The 17,504-nt window shown below is 41.1% G+C and overlaps 2 protein-coding genes across 6 annotated transcripts in view; one reads left to right on the top strand and one right to left on the bottom strand.

The window, feature by feature from the left end:
- The window catches only part of ANKRD27 (ankyrin repeat domain 27), a 76,317-nt gene extending 72,672 nt beyond the window's left edge, over positions 1-3,645 (top strand). For all 4 annotated transcript variants that reach the window (XM_075008492.1, XM_075008493.1, XM_075008490.1 and 1 more), the window contains one exon: positions 2,375-3,645. In XM_075008492.1, coding sequence (XP_074864593.1) covers positions 2,375-2,656 — 282 coding nt within the window. In that variant the 3' untranslated portion in view covers positions 2,657-3,645. The remainder of the gene's footprint in view (positions 1-2,374) is intronic.
- Positions 3,646-3,795: 150 nt separating this feature from the next.
- Positions 3,796-17,435, bottom strand: PDCD5 (programmed cell death 5). Of its 2 annotated transcripts, XR_012647438.1 has the most exons (7): positions 17,304-17,435; positions 15,251-15,291; positions 14,319-14,380; positions 12,743-12,834; positions 11,401-11,472; positions 9,537-9,642; positions 3,796-8,712 (listed from the first exon to the last, which is right to left on the bottom strand). XR_012647438.1 is itself a non-coding variant. In XM_075008494.1 (6 exons), the coding sequence occupies exons 1-6, from the start codon at positions 17,367-17,369 to the stop codon at positions 9,592-9,594; spliced, it is 384 nt and encodes a 127-aa protein (XP_074864595.1). In that variant the 5' UTR covers positions 17,370-17,435; the 3' UTR covers positions 3,796-9,591. The 2 variants fall into 2 exon arrangements, 1 of the variants encoding a protein (XP_074864595.1); XM_075008494.1 differs by having other exon boundaries at positions 3,796-9,642.
- Between the last annotated feature and the right edge of the window lie 69 nt (positions 17,436-17,504).

Raw genomic sequence — 17,504 nt, 5'->3', positions numbered from 1 at the left:
AGTCTCAATCCCTGGTGCCTCACAAGAATAAAAGGCACAATGGAGCCATTCTCCTGCAGCTTCCAAGTGCAGGGAAAATTACAAGGTGGCATTCTTCATAAACCATGAGTGCTCCATTCATCTGGACGTACTGCAATCAAGTTTCCAGGTTTGGAGATATCCTCAGGTGGATCTGTTTGCCATGCACCTCAATTCAAAGTGTCAAACATTTTGTTCTTCCCAGAACTGGAGTGCCCCTGTGTTTCCTCTGGTTCCCCTTGTCCACAAGGTCCTCCTCATAATTTGAGCAGACCAAGCGTCAGTAATCTTGGTGGTTCCAGCATGGGCAGGCAGCACGGGTACTCTGTTTTGTTGGACCTGTCAGTGTGCAATCTGATAACACTCCCATTACTCTTGGACCTGTTGATGCAGGAGGAGGGGTAGATTCAGCACCCCAGCCTCTTGTCCCTTCATCTCACAGAAAGGAAGCTTCAGGTTTGTGTGCCGTAGGACTTCCTGCTCAGACTTGGTGAGAAAGGTACTTTTAAATAGTAGGAGATTTTCTGCGAGGACCCCTTATTTGGCAAAGTAGAAAAAGTTTGTGGCTTGGGTGTCCCAGAAGGGATTATCTCCCTTGCAGGCCACAGTTCTTTCAATTCTGGATTATTTACGGCACCAAAGACAGTTGGGCAGTCCCTGTCCTCTATTGAAGTGCACTTGGCAGTTATTTCCACCTTTCATCCTGGTCCAGGTGTTTCACTGGTGTTCTCTCATCCTGTGGTTAAGAGATTTGTGAAGGGCTTGGAAAGGGTTAGGTCACTGGTGCAGGCTCCCTTACTCTCCTGGGACCTTAGTTTAGTTTTGGCCAACCTTATGGGGCGGACTTTGTAATCTATTGCTCCTTGCTGTTTCTAAGATACCAAACAGCCTCTTTAGTGGCCATCACATTGGCCAGGAGGGTGTGTGAGTTAAGAGCCCTCTCAGTGGACCCACCATATATGGTGTTCCACAAGGACAAGGGTAGACTGAGACCCCATCTGGCTTTCTTGCTGAAGGTGGTATCCTCTTTCCATGTCAATCAGGATATTTCACTACCTGTTTTTTACCCTAAGCCTCATGCTGAGCCCCGAGGGAGCAGAATTTACATACCCTAGATGTCCATAGATCTTGGCCTCTTACATGGACAGGACCAAGCCATTCAGGAAGTCACAACAGCTCTTTGTTGCTGTGGTCAACAGGATGAAGGGCCTCCCATTTTAGTCCCAGAAGATTTCCTCCTCAGCAGTGGCTTGTAGTAAGGAATGCTACAAGCAAGCAAGGGTTCCTCCTCTGATCGATCAGGGCTTACTCTACAAGGGCACAGGACTCTTCAGAAGCATTCCTAGCCCATGTCCCTATTCAGGAAATCTGTAGGGCAGCCACCCGGTTTTCCATTCACACATAATCAGCCCATTGCACAATTATGCAGAATGCTAGGGAGGATGCTGCAGTGGGCAGGGCTTGAATATCATCATTTTGGGTCTCCGACCCCACCTCCTAATGTCAGCTTGCATTCACCTATATTGAAATGCACATGAAAAATTACTTGAAGAAGAAAAGACAGTTGCTTACCTCTGTAAGCGGTGTTCTTCAAGATGTGTTGTCCATGTCCATTCCAAAACACTCTCGTCTTTCCCCACTGTCAGAGTAGCCGACAAGAAGGAACTGAGCAGGGAGCAGGGAGGGTGGTGCCTGTATTGGTCACTCTATTGGTGAACTCCAGGGGGCGCCACTTTGACCCAATGGCTACCAGCTGGGGAAAAATTTTTCCGGCAACTGAACATGCACGTGCACACCTACACTGGAATGAACATAAACAACACACCTCCAGAAACACCAGTTATAGAGGTAAGTAAATGACTTGTCTTGAGAACAACTTCAGTGAGACTATGGCAGACAAGGACCCTGCCTCCAGTCCAGTTACCTTCTGAGGTCTCAACTGAGAGTAGTGACAATTTGGGTGATCCCTGTTGTCCTGGAGGGTAGAAAGGATGGTTGTTTCAAGTACATAAGCCCTTGATTTAGAGGTGTGTTTTGGTCAAGTGGACAGAGCACTAAAACTGAGACAACTTGAGTTTTATTCCCAGATCTGCTGCTGACACTTCGTATCACTTAGGCAAAATATTTAACATCTCTGTACTTGTTTCCTCATATGAAAAATGGACATAATAATTTTTTTTGTAAAGTATTTGAAATCCTTGGTTATATGCCCTAATTATTTTTTGATAATACTGTATAGTAAAAGTAGACCTTGGAATGACTCTGTAGGCTTATATTTAAGTTGTAGTCTTTTGGCTTTTTATAGGCAGAGAAATATAAAGTGCCTTTAACATATTCCATTTCTTTCTCATCACAGTTAGCTATTATGAGATTTGATAAGACCAAGTTAAAACCTACAGACCAGATGTTGGGGCAGAGCAAAGCTAAGATGATGGATGCAGAAAGCAGAGATGAATCTGAGAAACATGATGATGTGATAGGTGCTCCTCTGAGACGAAAACTAATGCACCGAAGACACACAGTTAGTGTGGCACTTTCAGCAGAGAATGTCAGTGACGGAAGTGATTTATCCAACACAAGAGATCCAAGTATTTCACTGTCAAAAGACTGCTCTGATGACTTGCTATCAAAACACTAACAAAGAAGTGTGGATTTGCTGCCACAAACTAAAGAATGAGGTGGTGCCAGTTTCAAGATCCTCCTGCTGGACCTTAAAGATTTAAATGAAGCTTAGAAACTGTGCTTTTAAAAATGGATCACAAAAATGATGACTCATTAGCAAAATCAGACTGTTCGTGTATCGCTTGCACTTTTGAAGACTGAATGTTCTTCGTTTATGATGAAGACCCTACCCAGCCAATTTGTGACTGATTTCAGAAAATTGAGACATATTGAGATGTTAAAAGTATTCAGAAAGAAAAAGTGACTGTTTCACATTCCACTATGAAAGCACTTAAAAAATTAGTTATATCAGTGGTATTTTCCAGCCATACACACCTGTTTTTTTAAATGGCTTGAATTTTTTTGTTTTGTTTTGTTTTTTGGTTACATAATATTTATTGCCAGAAAGAATTCAAAAGTCTTTATTTTTATTATAATGCTACATACTCCTATAATGTTTAATATAATTTTAGAAATAAATGTAATGTCTGTATGTCGCAACTAGCAGTGCAAACAATCCATAAAATCTACACATGACGTAAATACTTTTAAATGAGATGAACATGAAGAGCAGTATCCTGCAGCCCCTATGCAGACAAAGCAGAGATTTGCCTGCATGAGGTCTGGAGGGGATCATGTACTACTGAGAATGGACTAAAGTAAAATGCTCTCAACACAGAATTACTTTGGACTTATGAACATTAAGATACTCATTTCTGTACAGAAAGAAGAATGCTTAACATAAAAAGGTGGCTTTTTCCCTAGAGCAAATCAGACCAAATTACACACATTCACACTTCTGCCTATGGCCAGAGCCTACAGCTACTAGGTAAGTGATCTGGCAGGAAAAGTGTTTGCAGAAACTGGCTGCATGTTACCTATTTTTAAAGATGATCATTTTAAAGGATGTGCATAGGTAACTACATGGAAATTTAGATTTGAAACTTGTTTCTTAACATGTTTTCAGTTCAAAATTTGTTCTTAAGTGTGAATTAAAAAGAGAAATGTCAGTATCACAAATCAGGGTTTTTAATGTGATTGTTTTGGTTTATTCTTGGTCACATCCAGTTAACATTTGCTTTCCTTTATAAAATGGCAGTATAGACAGTTCTAAGGTTGTTTTTTTTTTGATAATATGCTTAGGGCACTATGAAACTGGAGGATTTCCCATATGATTGTTTTCAAATGGATTTTGAATGAGAGAAAAGGTGCAGCCTGTGCATATCACTGAAAAAAAAAACCTCTCAGATAAAGATTGCCAGCATATTTTTCTAACATATTTGGGTTCATTTACTTTTTCAATGTGCCTTGGATTTGTGCCAAATGATGATGGAAAAGAAAAACAGTAAAAATCATTTTTCTTGAAAATGTTTCTAACTGATTATTTATTTAAAAATGGACTCCTTTTGGCACTTTGTTCTCACTTTTGTTCTTGTGACAATGTTTGATTATTTTACTCAGAGCCTAAGGATGATTTAATTAATCTCTTGTAATATTTACATTAATTTTGGGTGGCCCCTTTTCTTTTCCCATTTCCCACACTTTCATATTACCACTAAGCAAATTAACACAGTTCCTCCCTGCTTCGGCTTTGCTTTTTAAACTAATGTAAAAGCCTGAATATAAAGGAAAAAGTTAGATCTAAAGGTGATATTCCTGTTTCTAGAAGTATTCTATGTCTTCCCCACTCCCCCTAACTTGAGAAAAAGTATGATCTTTTGTGCTTAAATTATAGGAGTAGCAGGAGACATGGATTGTGCTTTTTGGTACATATAACCAAATGTGGCATAAGGCAAATCCCATATTGTTATATAAAATGGGATAAATTACTTACTTACTGTAGAGTTGTTTCATGGTCAAATTTTGTTTATAAAGTGTGTGGACACTGTAGGTGGAAGGCACAAGATTATATTTGTAAATGTAAGATTAAAATAGGGGTACAGTAAACCCCTGAGATATGTGCAACCAAGTTGTGCATGTCTCAGGTTAACGTGACTGGCACCTGCCAGGAGCAGGGAAACCACTCCTCTTGGGGGCAGCAGTGACTGGGCTGCTACCCATGACAGGAGAGGTTTCCCCGCTCCTGTCAGGGGCAGCAGCCGAGAGTCAGGCTCTCAGCTGCTGCTCCTGACAGGAGCAGGGACATTGATGTGGGCACCAGCAGAAGGGAGCTGGGAGCCAGGCTGATGACTGGTTCCAGGCTCCCCTCCACTCTCTGGTGCACTCATCAGTTTCATGGCTCCCCCGTGTTCTGTGGGAAATCTGATTTAGCCAGGGGTTGTGAGAATGCAACCCCCACGTAAGTCGGGGGTCTACTGTAAATTTCTTTAAAGGGGCAGCTCAAGTACATTTTACTGTTGATTTGTGGGAATTAACTTCAGTATTACAGTCTAACTTCCAGCATTCACTTAAATAAAAGATTGCCTATCGGATTGCTTCAGTAAGAAATAAAGATGGATAATGAGTCAGTTAGAGGTATATGGAACTGAGAAGGTATATGGAAGTAAGAATTCAATGCAGCACATTCTGACAGTCCAGCTGCATTTCATTAGGTATTTATTATAAACCTGTTTTGTGGACTAGTCTTTGCAACAAGATTTGTCATGCTGTTTATTCAGTAATCTCTTCTTTGGGAAATACACATCTAATCCTGCTCTTTTAGTCTTTTGCTACATCTACACTAGAGAGTTTTGTCGACAAAACTCATGGAGCATCCACACACAGAAAAGCCATGTAGATGGTCTGGGGGCCCTTGTCAACAGAGTGGGTCAAAAGATTGATCCACTTTTATGTGTAGACACAATCTATAGACAGAAGTTTTGTTGGAACATCTCTTCTGACAGTAACTTCTGTAGACAGCTTTATCTAGTGTAGCTGTAGCCCTGAGAGGAAAAACTAGAGCTAAATATAAGTGGATCTGAAATTAACTAATTAAAGCTTTTTAATTTTGCTAGTAGCAAAATAGATGTAACTCCTGATAAATTTCTGTACCATATTTATTACAAAGTATGTCCTACTTCAAATCTATTTCTATGCAGCTGATAAAAGTGTTTGTTTTTGTGTTTGTATTTGAAGCAATACCGTTTGTAGTAAGTTTCAGCTAGGATACACATTAATCTAGTTTCAATTACACATGAATAGTAGAGGTGTATTTTTTTGGCTCAAGTTATGTCTGTCACTACCTTTTTCATTTGCAGGACATTGCTCACCTCTTCAGCCCTTTCGGGATACTATTGTGATTGCTCCCTTAAAGTGTCTCTCAAATTTTACCAGTCGTAACTCTCACATATAGAAGTGAATGTATCTCAGAGACTTCCAAAGTAAACAGTCCTGAGCATGGGTAACATTGGATAGATTGGTTCAAAACTACTGCAGTATTTCAGTTATCAAAACGAGGCACTAAAATGATGTGGCACATTGCGCAGTTCTAGTCAAACATCAAAAACTTTGTTCAATCACAAATCTGTTGAGGTGAAATTTTCTAGAAACCAGAAAGATACCTATCCTAAATTCCATGTAATCCATCCCTTGCTATAGAGCAATACATACTGCAAATGAAAGTTCCTGCCACCTCAGCCATCCGCCAAATGGCTCTATGGCTATGTCTATACTAGCCCAACACTTTGAAATGGCCATTTTGAAGATTACTAATGAAATGCTGAAATACATATTCAGCGCCTCATTAACATGGTCATCTTCAGAGTGAAGGAATTGCTCAGGTGGGAGGGGATTTCGAAGTTCCAGGGGTCCTTTCGAAAAGGACCCCCAGCTGGACGAGCTGCACAGCAGCGAAGCGTGGCAATTTTGAAGTGCTGTGACCGCCCACATGCTAATGAGGTGCTGAATATGTATTTAGTGCTTCATAAGTAATCTTCGAAATGGCCATTTGCATGGCCATTTCAACATTTTGGGCTAGTGTAGACATGGCCTATAAAACAATGGATTTGAGATATAACCTGTGATCAAACTTCTCTTGCTCTGAAACAGCTGGTGTGAATTCTAAAGTCAGACTGCTCTACTTCAGGGAGGAGACCTCCCACCTGAGCAATTCCTTCACTCTGAAGATGACCATCGCTATTATGATCATATATGACAGACAAAGGGTGAGCAAGTTCCAGGACATTTTATTTTTTTAATAAAACCCATCTACTTTTTTCAGCTGAAATGGACAGGTCTGAAATATGTTAACTTTGCTCTTTGATAAGTGTCAAACATCTAGTGAAACAGTTATCTCTCTCAATTTATAACCCAGCATGAGATCATATGACGCTGCAGTACCAAAATAACTTGGTGTTTAGTGTAGATGCTGATGATGTTTTAACTTCAGATGACTCAGCAAAAGAGAAGCACAGACAGGGATTTGATCAGAAAAGGTGTAAGTAGCTCAAATAACACAGATTGCTTCTGCTAAAAGAATAGGAATCAAAATATATTTTACAAGTGTTATCACAGGAATTGCACTTCTGTGATGACGCCTTATGCAATGACCAGTTTGTCTAGCAACAAAAGTTATTCTATAAGATTAATAAGGTAAAAAGGGGGAATTAACTGATGTTGATGAAGCTATCAAAGGCCTACATCAACTGTAAGATGCAGGCTATATTAAATTGTTTCAGCAGATTTGTTTTAAAAAAAACTTGTCACATCCACATCAGGAATGAGTGCATATATATTTGTTGAAACTAGACGTCATCTAATACTTACAATAGACCTTATTCATGTAAAGGACCCTACAGTTGCTATTCTAAAAGTTATGTTATCACCACAGCTGTCTGTAAAGAAACATGGTAGTTTTTTTCCAGTGACCAAGCTGTGCTTCAGTTTAAACCACAGCTCAGACCAGTTTAAGGATGGACCATGGGCAGTTTGGACATAACACTTACTAGAGTGTTGTAGTCAAACTGGGATTTTGTTGACAAAACTCAGAGCAGCTACAATGAATTCCATCAGCAAACTGTTGACAAAAAAGCGTGAACGTGCTCCGGGGCTGCCCTGTTCTGTTCAGCGCTCCCAGCAGGAACAGCGCTGGAGCACCAAGGCTCTGCTCTGCCGCCTGGAGCTCCAATGAAGAGCAGGGTTGAAGCACCAAGCTTGCCCTGCTCTGTCCCCCTGGTGCTCCAGCAGGTAGCAGAATCAGAGCACTGGGGCTTGCCCTTCACCACCCAAGTTCTCCCAGCAGGGGGGCCAGGTCAGGGCATGGGGGCTTGCAAATCCCCAACTCTTTCCTTTCAAGAACACGGGGGTGGGCTGAGCAGGGCAAACCCCAGTGCTCTGATCCCACTGGGAGTTCCATATGAAGCTGCAGGGGCACTGCAACCCTGCTTGAGTGCCAGGCAGTAGAAGCCCTGTTGCTCCAAACCTTGCTCCCTGCTGGGAGCATCAAGTAGCAAAGCAGGTCAAGCCCCCACCCCTGCTTCTTTGGTCTAGCTTGGAGCACTGAGCTGAAAGGGGCAAGTTCCTAAACTCTGGTGGGAGCAGAGGAATAGCTGGGGGCAGCTGGGCTGTGGTACAACCCACTGTTGCAAGCTAAAGCCCCGCTAATGCAAGAGATTCAGGCTAGTGGCTTTTTATGTCTTTGACTTATTTACAATGAAAAAAAGTGAACATTGGTACTGCAAAACCAGTCAGTTCTCCTAAAAGGCATCTTTTTAAACAGAGGCTTTTTATTAAATTGCTCGCAAAACTAAAAGTGTTTTTTTTTTTTAACATGAACAGTTGCATGGGGCTATCGCTTTTGTATAACTAAGCACTGTAGCCTGCAGCTCTGTACCATTTGAAGTTGGTAATGTAGACTGCCAGTTAAAAATAGTGACCAATGTTAGTCATACTGATCAGTCTTTACAACACACTCACTGCTGTTCATTTTTTTAAACAAAATTTTAATCAGTTCCAAATCATTACAGTTGGAATATTTTATGCTGCTCCTCTTCAATAACCCAGCAGAAAACAGCTCTTCTCTCAGTGCCATGTTGCTTCTTTTTCCTTTGGGTCTTATCACACAATAAGTTACAGTATTTGTACCACATTTTCACACTGCATTTTTAATTAAGACAAAAGATCAGTTTTACTTTATGCATGCAAGTCTTACGGACTTTGGATACATTATCTTTCCTTATTTGACAAAAATAACCTCCAACCATTTAATAAGAATGTGAGTTACCAATTATCTGTACAGAGCTTTATTAGTTATTCAACTACGTTTCAACCACCACTGAATAGCCACAGTACTCAACTTTTTAATCTCATTCTGCAGAGACAACTTGACAGTTTCCAGAAGAAACAGTCGAGTTTAGCCAAGTGTATAACTTCATCTAGCAAACTATTTGGTAAACTGTCTTCTCAAAGAACCATCTCTATTCCCACCAATTGGTTCATCAGCTGTTCTGCAGACTCCAACAAAAGATTCCCCCAGCCACAGCCTGCGACCACTGAGGTTTTGGATAGCCCCCCTAACCCCAACATACACACTAGAAGATAAAGTAGCTGATTAAAAAATAAGATGACATTGAGTGGACGTGCTTTCAGCTCCCAGAAGCTCTGGCTGTTGGCAACCGAAGATATTCTTGCTGCCCCCCCATCCCACTTCCAAACTCTATACAGTAGCAGCAACTTATGGAGTGGCAGGTGCTGATAGCATAGCTTACATGCAAGTGGGACAAAGGAAAGTTCATGCTAAGGAAGTGGTGGGAAAATCCATACCACACAGGCATCTTTAATACTTCAAAAAGTTAAGCTATAAACGCCCCCACCTTTTTTTTTTAAATACAGAACACACGTCTTTATTTTTTTTCACCTTTATCAAAAATGTATGCGGAAAGCAAATACATGTAAATGTTTTGTCAGAATGTTCATTTTACCTATACAGTATGTTGTCTTTACTTCTTTCCAGACAATTTAGCATTACAGTAGCATTTAATCATCCTCATCCTCTTCATCTGAATCCAGTACTTTTCTTCTGTTAAACTAGAAGCAAACATTCAACGATTCAAGACTCAAGTTAAATCACTAATGACAAAGTTCTCAATGCTTGTCTAAGTTAGTCCACATGGGTGCTGTGGACATGAAATCTAGAGTCCTTCCCCTCCCAGCATGGCAACATGGAGAAAAGGAAGTAGTAACTTACAGAACTGTAGCTACTTCAGCCCCTTGCTTCCTGTAAAAATATTTGTAACCAGTGGACCTATGTGATTTGCAGGCCCTACAACTCCAGCTGCCAAATACTCCCCCTGAAACTCAGCACTAAGTTAGGGGGCTGCAGTCCCCAGTGAAGTATTTCTATGGTGTAAAATTTCCCATGCTATACAACTATTATGGCTCTGCTGGGTTTTGGCCTTGCTACACATTTAGAACAAAGAATCTTTATCTAGGTGTTAAAATAGCCTATCAACTTCCCAGAGCCTCTTATTACAGGAGAAGTAAGGGTGATACTCTGTATCTACAATCATGTAGACAATAAGAAAAATAGCTAGCACTAAAGTGTTTTCCATCTTACGTGGCCAAAAGCTACTTCTATAATTGAGTACTCAGTTGGTTAATTTAGTGCGACTCAAGAGTGGATAAAAAATCTGATATAAATCATAGTTAAAAACTAGTACAATTTAAATTTGAAATTAACCCACATTAAAAAGCTAAAAAACTTACTATAACCTATTGATCATTACGAAAGTAATTCAGAGCAATACATGTTTGCTACCAAAGATTTAAAGAAAGCTAATCACCTGAACTGGTTAAAGTCACTGGCTAAGCACATGGAACCAGAATTAAAAATCTGGAATCAACTTTTAAAAGCAGTTACACCTCTTAAAGTGCAGAGAAAATATTTCAGTTAATTCCACTAGTTCAATTCAATGACAAGCTAATTCAATGTTAAACCAATCAGGAGATGAAGAGAATATGAATAATAAAAGTGAGGTAGGAAATCTACCAGTTCTAAAATCTTGAAGCATAATGGCCAGATATAAACACTTCATTTAAAGAATCTCTTAAATGCAACACACATTAACAAAAACGTTTAAAAAAATGTATGTATCCAGCCCATTTAAGGTAGTTTTATTTAACTTTAAAAACCCTGATTTTTGTGCAATTAATTCAATTCCAGTTTCCATCCAAATGAAACCTGACAAATAAATGAAAAAACAAACAAACAAAAAAAATTAAGAATCTACTAATAGCCATAGTAGGTCAGACCAAAGGCCCATCTACTCTATTATCTTTTCTTCTGACAGTGCCCAATGCTAGGTGCCCCAGAGGGGAAGAATAAAACATGCAATCATCAAGGACTTGTTTACAATTGCCTCCGACTTCGAAGGGGGTATGTTAATCAGAGCAACAGGCGATTACTAATGAATAGACAGGCTACAGTGAATACACAGCACTTCATTAGGCTAATTCTCCCAAGCAGCAATTTTGAAGCATCAAACTTCTAAGTGTTGGCATTCATGCAGCCGCAGGCACTTCAAAGTGCCCGCGCTACTTCAAAGTCCCTTTACTCCCCAAAATTTTAGGTTTCACAAGCTTGACTGCAGCACTTTATTAACGATCTGCTATTGCCCTCATTAACATGTCCCCTTCAAAGCTGGGGCCAAGTGTAGATCCAGCCCAACTGTATTTTTAATCAGTTCCACAGATGAAACATAGTGCATCCTCCTGAATAGCATTAAATGTTCAACTATTGTCAAGCCCAAACCTTCTACTTTTCTGCATTGTCTGAAACAAGCCCACCTTTACGGTTGTTTTCTTTTCTGTTTGCTGGCTCACTTTTTCAAGTATTTCTATCAACCCTTGTTCTGATACCTAAAAAGGCAGAATAAGAATAAAAAAGTCACACACAATTCATTTGGAGAATTGACTCTAGTGCAGCTGTACTCTTGCATCCCTTCCCCATTTGTTTACTTGCAAATATGTTCAAGTGACTATTGAGACTATACATACTGCTTTGTGGTTCACCTGCCAAGACATTGATTACCGTGAATATATTGCTGCCACTAGAAGATATTCCTGTAAGAAGTTACAATATGGCTCACAGACAATGGCATTTCCATACCAGTGACAGATATTTTAAGAGTTACTTATGAACAGTAACTTGTCCTCAGACCATATTGCCTCAAGTAGTCCTGCTGCAAGGAGTCATGGGCCTGGGCAATTCTCAATTAAGGGCAATTCCCTCAAGTCCTGTGTTTCATTTACAAAAAGCATAAATATCCTGTGTCCTCTTATCTCCAGAAGCCTTGATTAAAGCTGATTTTTAGAGTTGGGAGAGGCTTCTCTTAGAAGTCAGGCTGAAAAACACTGCTCTCCTAAAATCAGCATTTGGTCTTGTTGCACTATTGAAAGAATTGGAATGAGTGAACTGAATTTCAAATAACCCTAACCATCCTGGATAACTTCACACTGTTGATTCTTGGGGCCATTGGCCGCCTAAAGGAGAGAACGCTGATGGTGAAACAAGAATATCAGCTTAGTTCATAATATGACCAGCTACATGATTCTATTCACTTAGACTTATAGCCAATCTTTGACCTTTAGATTTGGGTACACTTGCAGTACTTTGCCAATAGTTCTTAACGTAGGGTATGCTTATGGTAATTTGGAAAGGTTGCAACACTGATTAAAGTGGAAATGCAATATAATGTTATCACATTTGGGGTAAAGCTTAAAGTAGCCCATCTTTGTAGAAACTGCTAATGTGGGATATCTGCTAGTACCTATAACTCTGAAACACACTAGCTGATCCAGTAGCCTCTGTGGAGGCAGTGTCACAAAGAAGAGTGACTTCTTTCTGTTTCAAGACAGTGTTCCTGGTCACCGTCACACATGTCTACTCCAAAAAACACTTCAGTTTGACAGCTAAATCCCATATTTTAAAGTAGGCATTTACACACATGCACGCACACAGCTTATGGGTCTGAGAATCATTTTATGCATGCTGTAACTCACATCTTAACATACAATACAAAATTTTGCACATTTCAGTATAATTGTTTGTAATTTGTTTCACCAAGAACATTTGGTTTGAAAGTGACCAGATTAAAAAAGAGCTAGAGAAATATAAAATTGAGCTTACCTTTCCACCTAGCTGTCCAAATCTTGCCATCTGTATAAGGTAATTCTCTACAGCTTTTGCCTTTTCTGGCTTCACAAGTGCTAAATTACTTACTGCAGTAAAAATAGGTAATGTTAATTTTTATGCTTTACCACCTTCGCTGAATGAGGTACTTTACAATTCATTCCTAAAGTCATGATAGGGTATGAAGGAACATGAATTCGAGGGAAGAGTTTTAATTCACACAACTGTAAAACTCTACAAATCTCTTCCTTCTAAGGCTTTATTAGGGGGTTCAGCTCTCCTATAACCTAAAACAAGACAACTCTAGGTACTTACTGGTTTCTCCCTGCTACAAAATTTAATACTACATATCACTATAGTAAAGCCACATTCCTCTACCAAGCACCGCCTTAATTTGCATATCTAAAATCTCAAAATCAGGTTATGGGAAACTGGCAGAAAAACAATACCTTTCACTCATAGGTACAGATTTAAATCTATATTAGATGTGACCAAACTATTACCACTATACAGATGTTCTTTGGCATACAAATGAGTTAGTACTCACGCTCAGCTCGTCTATACTACACATGTTGACATAAGGCAGCTTATGATGATCTAATTATGTCAAAGTCTACAGCCTTCCCCTGCCCATGGAAGTGCTCTGCTACACTGACATAACTGCACCTCCAAAAGAGGCATAAGACTTACGTTGGTGTAGTTAGGGTGACAGAATGTCCCTTATATCAGCTATCTTCTCAATATCATGTTAAGAAAACTAGGGCAGCTACAGTCCAGCTCTCCTGCTGCAAGTCAGGGTGACTTGGGTCTCTGCTTCCAGGTACTGTGAGAAGCCCAAGTGGCACCTGCTGGGAGCTGGACAGCCTTGTCCTTTGTAGGGAAAGAACTGTGAATGGAGCCCCCTGGGGCAGCCAAGCTCTTGGCAGGGAGCTGCCAGTGAAGCTAAGACCCCAAGAACTCAGCTGCCATACTCCACCTTTGCGGTCAGTGGAAATGCTCCTGTTGAGGATGTGCAGCACTCACCCAAGAAAGCTAGTGTTAACGTGCATCACTGTAATAACTACTTTGGTGGCTAGAAGTTAACCTCATATAGATCAACTGGGTTTGTAGTTGAGACACCCTCAGTTTCCTAACCAATATGTATCTGTATTGTAAAAACTCAGCATGACTCTCTCATTTTTGCATGCAGTTTTGCCGGAGACCTGATTTATTCTCTAATTCCTAGATCCAAGGGCCTCTAAATTATGGTTAAGATACACAAATAGGGCAGCACAGAGATGTTGACACATGTTTACTATGCTTTTTTGTATTTTCTCCCCATAAACAGAGAAATTCAGTCTAAGGTTATCAACATGGCACCTTCACAAGTACCAGATTTGTTAATATCTGCTCCTAATACAATAAGCTACCACATCTGAGGATTTGCTTTTCAGGATGTGCAAATCCATGATCAAGTTTAAAGAAAATTACTTATTTGATATTCAGAGCTTTAGTCTTATTTTTTGCATCAGCATCTATGCATTTTATTTTTTCTTCTGTATATAATGTAATGACAAAATACAGGGATACTTACATCTGGCACGAGCTGCTTGATCCAGAACCTGAGCTAAAATACTATTTCTCATCTCTGCCTCCCTGTAATGAAAAATCAGTTATACAGCAGAACTAAGTTTTCACGCATTAGACATAGCATCTTGTAAAATGATCGAGTCTGCTGGATACTTTGTATTATCAGAACAAAAGCCAAACAAATTTTTAAGGACTAAAAGTCATTTCATTCAAGCAGACACGTGTTATGATTAACACATACAAATAAAGAAAATAGGGTTTATCTGATGTGTAAGACAAAACAACTAAAGATTTGAGCCAGACCCCTCCAACAGGTGCAGATACTAAACAATTTAGGGCCCAATTCCAAGCACCTCAGGCTGCTTCTACACTCTCACTCTCCCACCAGAGGTGCCATGGTAATGAGGCATTTGAAACAGGCTAATAAGGTGCTAATGTGCATATTCAGCACCTCATTAGCATAATGGCAGCCACACAAATTGTGAAGTACAGACTTCAAATCGCAGATTGACAGTGTAGATGGGGTCAGCTTTGAAATAAGCCCCCCACTTTGACATTCCCTTATGACAATCTAGTTTTCTAGAAGTAAGGGAATGTCGATGTGTGGCACTTATTTCAAAGCTTCCCCCATCCATACTGTCAATCTGCAATTTGAAGCCTGCACTTTGAAATTCGTGCAGCTGCTATTATGTTAATGAGGTGCTGAATATGCATGTTAGTGCCTCATGAGCCTGCTTTGAGTTGCCTCATTACCAAGTTTCGCTTAAGCAAGGAGTCAAAGGTAACTTATTAGCAATCGACTTACTGGCTGTTCTATAACAAAATAACCCAGCTTAGTATTTCAAGAAACCATAACCATTCATTGTTTTGCATTTCTGTAGTTTGTTTTTAGATTATGAACATGCTAACTACAGTTTACAGCTCACTTCATCATACCTCTGTTTGGCTTCCTGTTGTGCTGGATCACCAGAAGGGTCCTGAAAGGTAATAATTACATAAAATGCTTTAATAATCCTTTTAGAAAACACTCAGTGCAGGATGTCAAATCTTCGTAGTTGCTTGAATTTAAAAGAAGATCAAAAAGTCAAATTATTGTCCTGCTTATGGTTAACAAAAGCAAAATAGGTGAGAGAATATCTTTTATTGGATCCATTTCTGTTGGTGAGAGAAACAAGCTTTTAAGATACACAAAGCTCTTTCCCAGGCCTGTGATATTTTGAGTACCTTTCCCAGACCTGAGAAGAGCTCTGCGTCGTTCAAAAGCTTGTCCCTCTCACCAACAGAAGTTGGTGCAATAAAATATATTACCTCACTCACCTTGTCCTTCTAATATCCTGGTACAGATATGCCTACAAAAACACTGCATGACCACCATTTAGACACCGAGAATGGAAAAAGTGTCTGCCATAAAAAGATGAGTGAGCCACGATTGTTTATCCTGCATATCTGCAACTGGTTGTCACCTCACCATGGTAGAGAAAACTGGGACACTGATCTGTAACTAGGTTTGCCTCAGTAAAGGCAGTTGTTGCACGTTTGGGGCATAAAGCTAGTTCTCTGACCCCTGAAGATAGAAGGGCAAGCTTTACAATACCACACTGGCCACAGCCATCACACTGCCTAAATTATGCTTGCTAGTAAGTTCAAAACTTTCAACCTAAGAACAGACTAGAAGCAGCAGCAACTTGGTAAATGGACTAGAAAGGGCTTTGAAAGTGTTGCTTTCTTAAAAACAAAAAGAACCTATTTCCTCTCTTACTTAACTTTGTTTGCAAATTTTCAAAACAAAATTAGGTAAACCATATAGGAACCTTACTCTATTTTAACAATATTTTATACAAATTGTATTCTCATTTTATTAATTACTCACAGAAAAATTATAAAATACAGATTTACCAGGAATGGAAGAAGAGCTCCATCCCTAATCACTTACTATCATACATGTGATTAAAGTACTAGGCAGATTTCCCTTTGTTTGGCATGTTGTACATGAATAGTTTCTTTGGCCATCCCATCACTTGATCAGTAATTTATAGCCCCTCGCCAAATATTTCACCAATGCAAAGATATGGAATTAATTTTTATAACCATTTCTTAAAACCCATCTAGCAATACAGGTTTGCTTTCCTTTATTTTTGTACTTCATGAGACATTTCCGAAAAAAACAATTGCTGGCCTTTCAGAAACCACTGGGGAACCCCACAGCACGTCTGTTGGTGATGAGAGAAGAGAGGTACTGCTTGGGCACTGGGTGGAGAACCAAGGGGACAAAAGGTGACAGGGTGGGGGAACTGCCCATTGGAGGAGCTCCTGAAGAGGGGAATGAGGGTGCCAGTATTTGTTAGAAGTGATGAGGGGTGGGACAGAGAACTGAAGAGGCCTGTCAGGCACAATGGGAGCAGGGGAAGGTGGTAAAGGGCTGTCTGGTACCTGGGGAGACAGATACGGTGAGGTGGGAGTGCTTTGGGCCCAGGGCACATGGGACTAGCTGTCTGGGCTGAGGGACAAGGGACTATCTTCACTGTTTGAAAACAAGCCAGGCTTTATTTTAAAGGGCCTGGTAGGGAAACACCAGGTCCCACAGCCTACCCAGTGTCTCTCCCACGCACCCATTGCCACTGCCCTCCTGTATGTGATGCGATTACCGTGAAGCCAGTTTCATGTTTTAAACGGTTGAGGGAGCCCCCTTCAACAAAGGGCGGCTGGTGAGCGCGGCCTGGGCACTGGAAGCGGGCGGAAGGAGGCATGGAGGCAAGGGGGTCTGCGGGAAGCTGCGAGGCCCGCGTAGGAAGACTGTCATGGAGGGGGAGAGGCGACACTGGGTAGAGAACCAAGGCGCCTGAGGGGAACCTCCAGGGGTGCCGGGACCGGGGCGGCCGAGAAGAGCCTGGGGAGGGCTGTCGGGCCGGGAGACTGAAGGGTGGGCCGGGCAGGAACTGTAGGCGGCTGACCCGGGGTGGGGTGTTCACGAGCGATGCCAGACCCTTACCCCGTGCTTAGCCTGCAGCTCCGCTAGCCGCTGCTTGCGGAGCGCTTCCAGCTCCTCGTCCGCCATGGCTGCGGGTGGGCCGGGAGCGGGGCTGAGCGCGAGAAAACTGCCAGGGCCGCTCGCCGCACTGTGCGCACGCGCCCCGGGCCCAGCCCCCGCCAATCCATCGCCGAGAGCCCTGACAGGCTGCCCGCCGATGGG

The sequence above is a fragment of the Carettochelys insculpta genome, chromosome 14 (genome assembly GCF_033958435.1).
Source record: "Carettochelys insculpta isolate YL-2023 chromosome 14, ASM3395843v1, whole genome shotgun sequence".
Lineage (NCBI taxonomy): Eukaryota > Metazoa > Chordata > Testudines > Carettochelyidae > Carettochelys > Carettochelys insculpta.
Note: the sequence above shows the minus strand (reverse complement) of the source record. Positions and strands in the feature narration are given on the sequence as shown.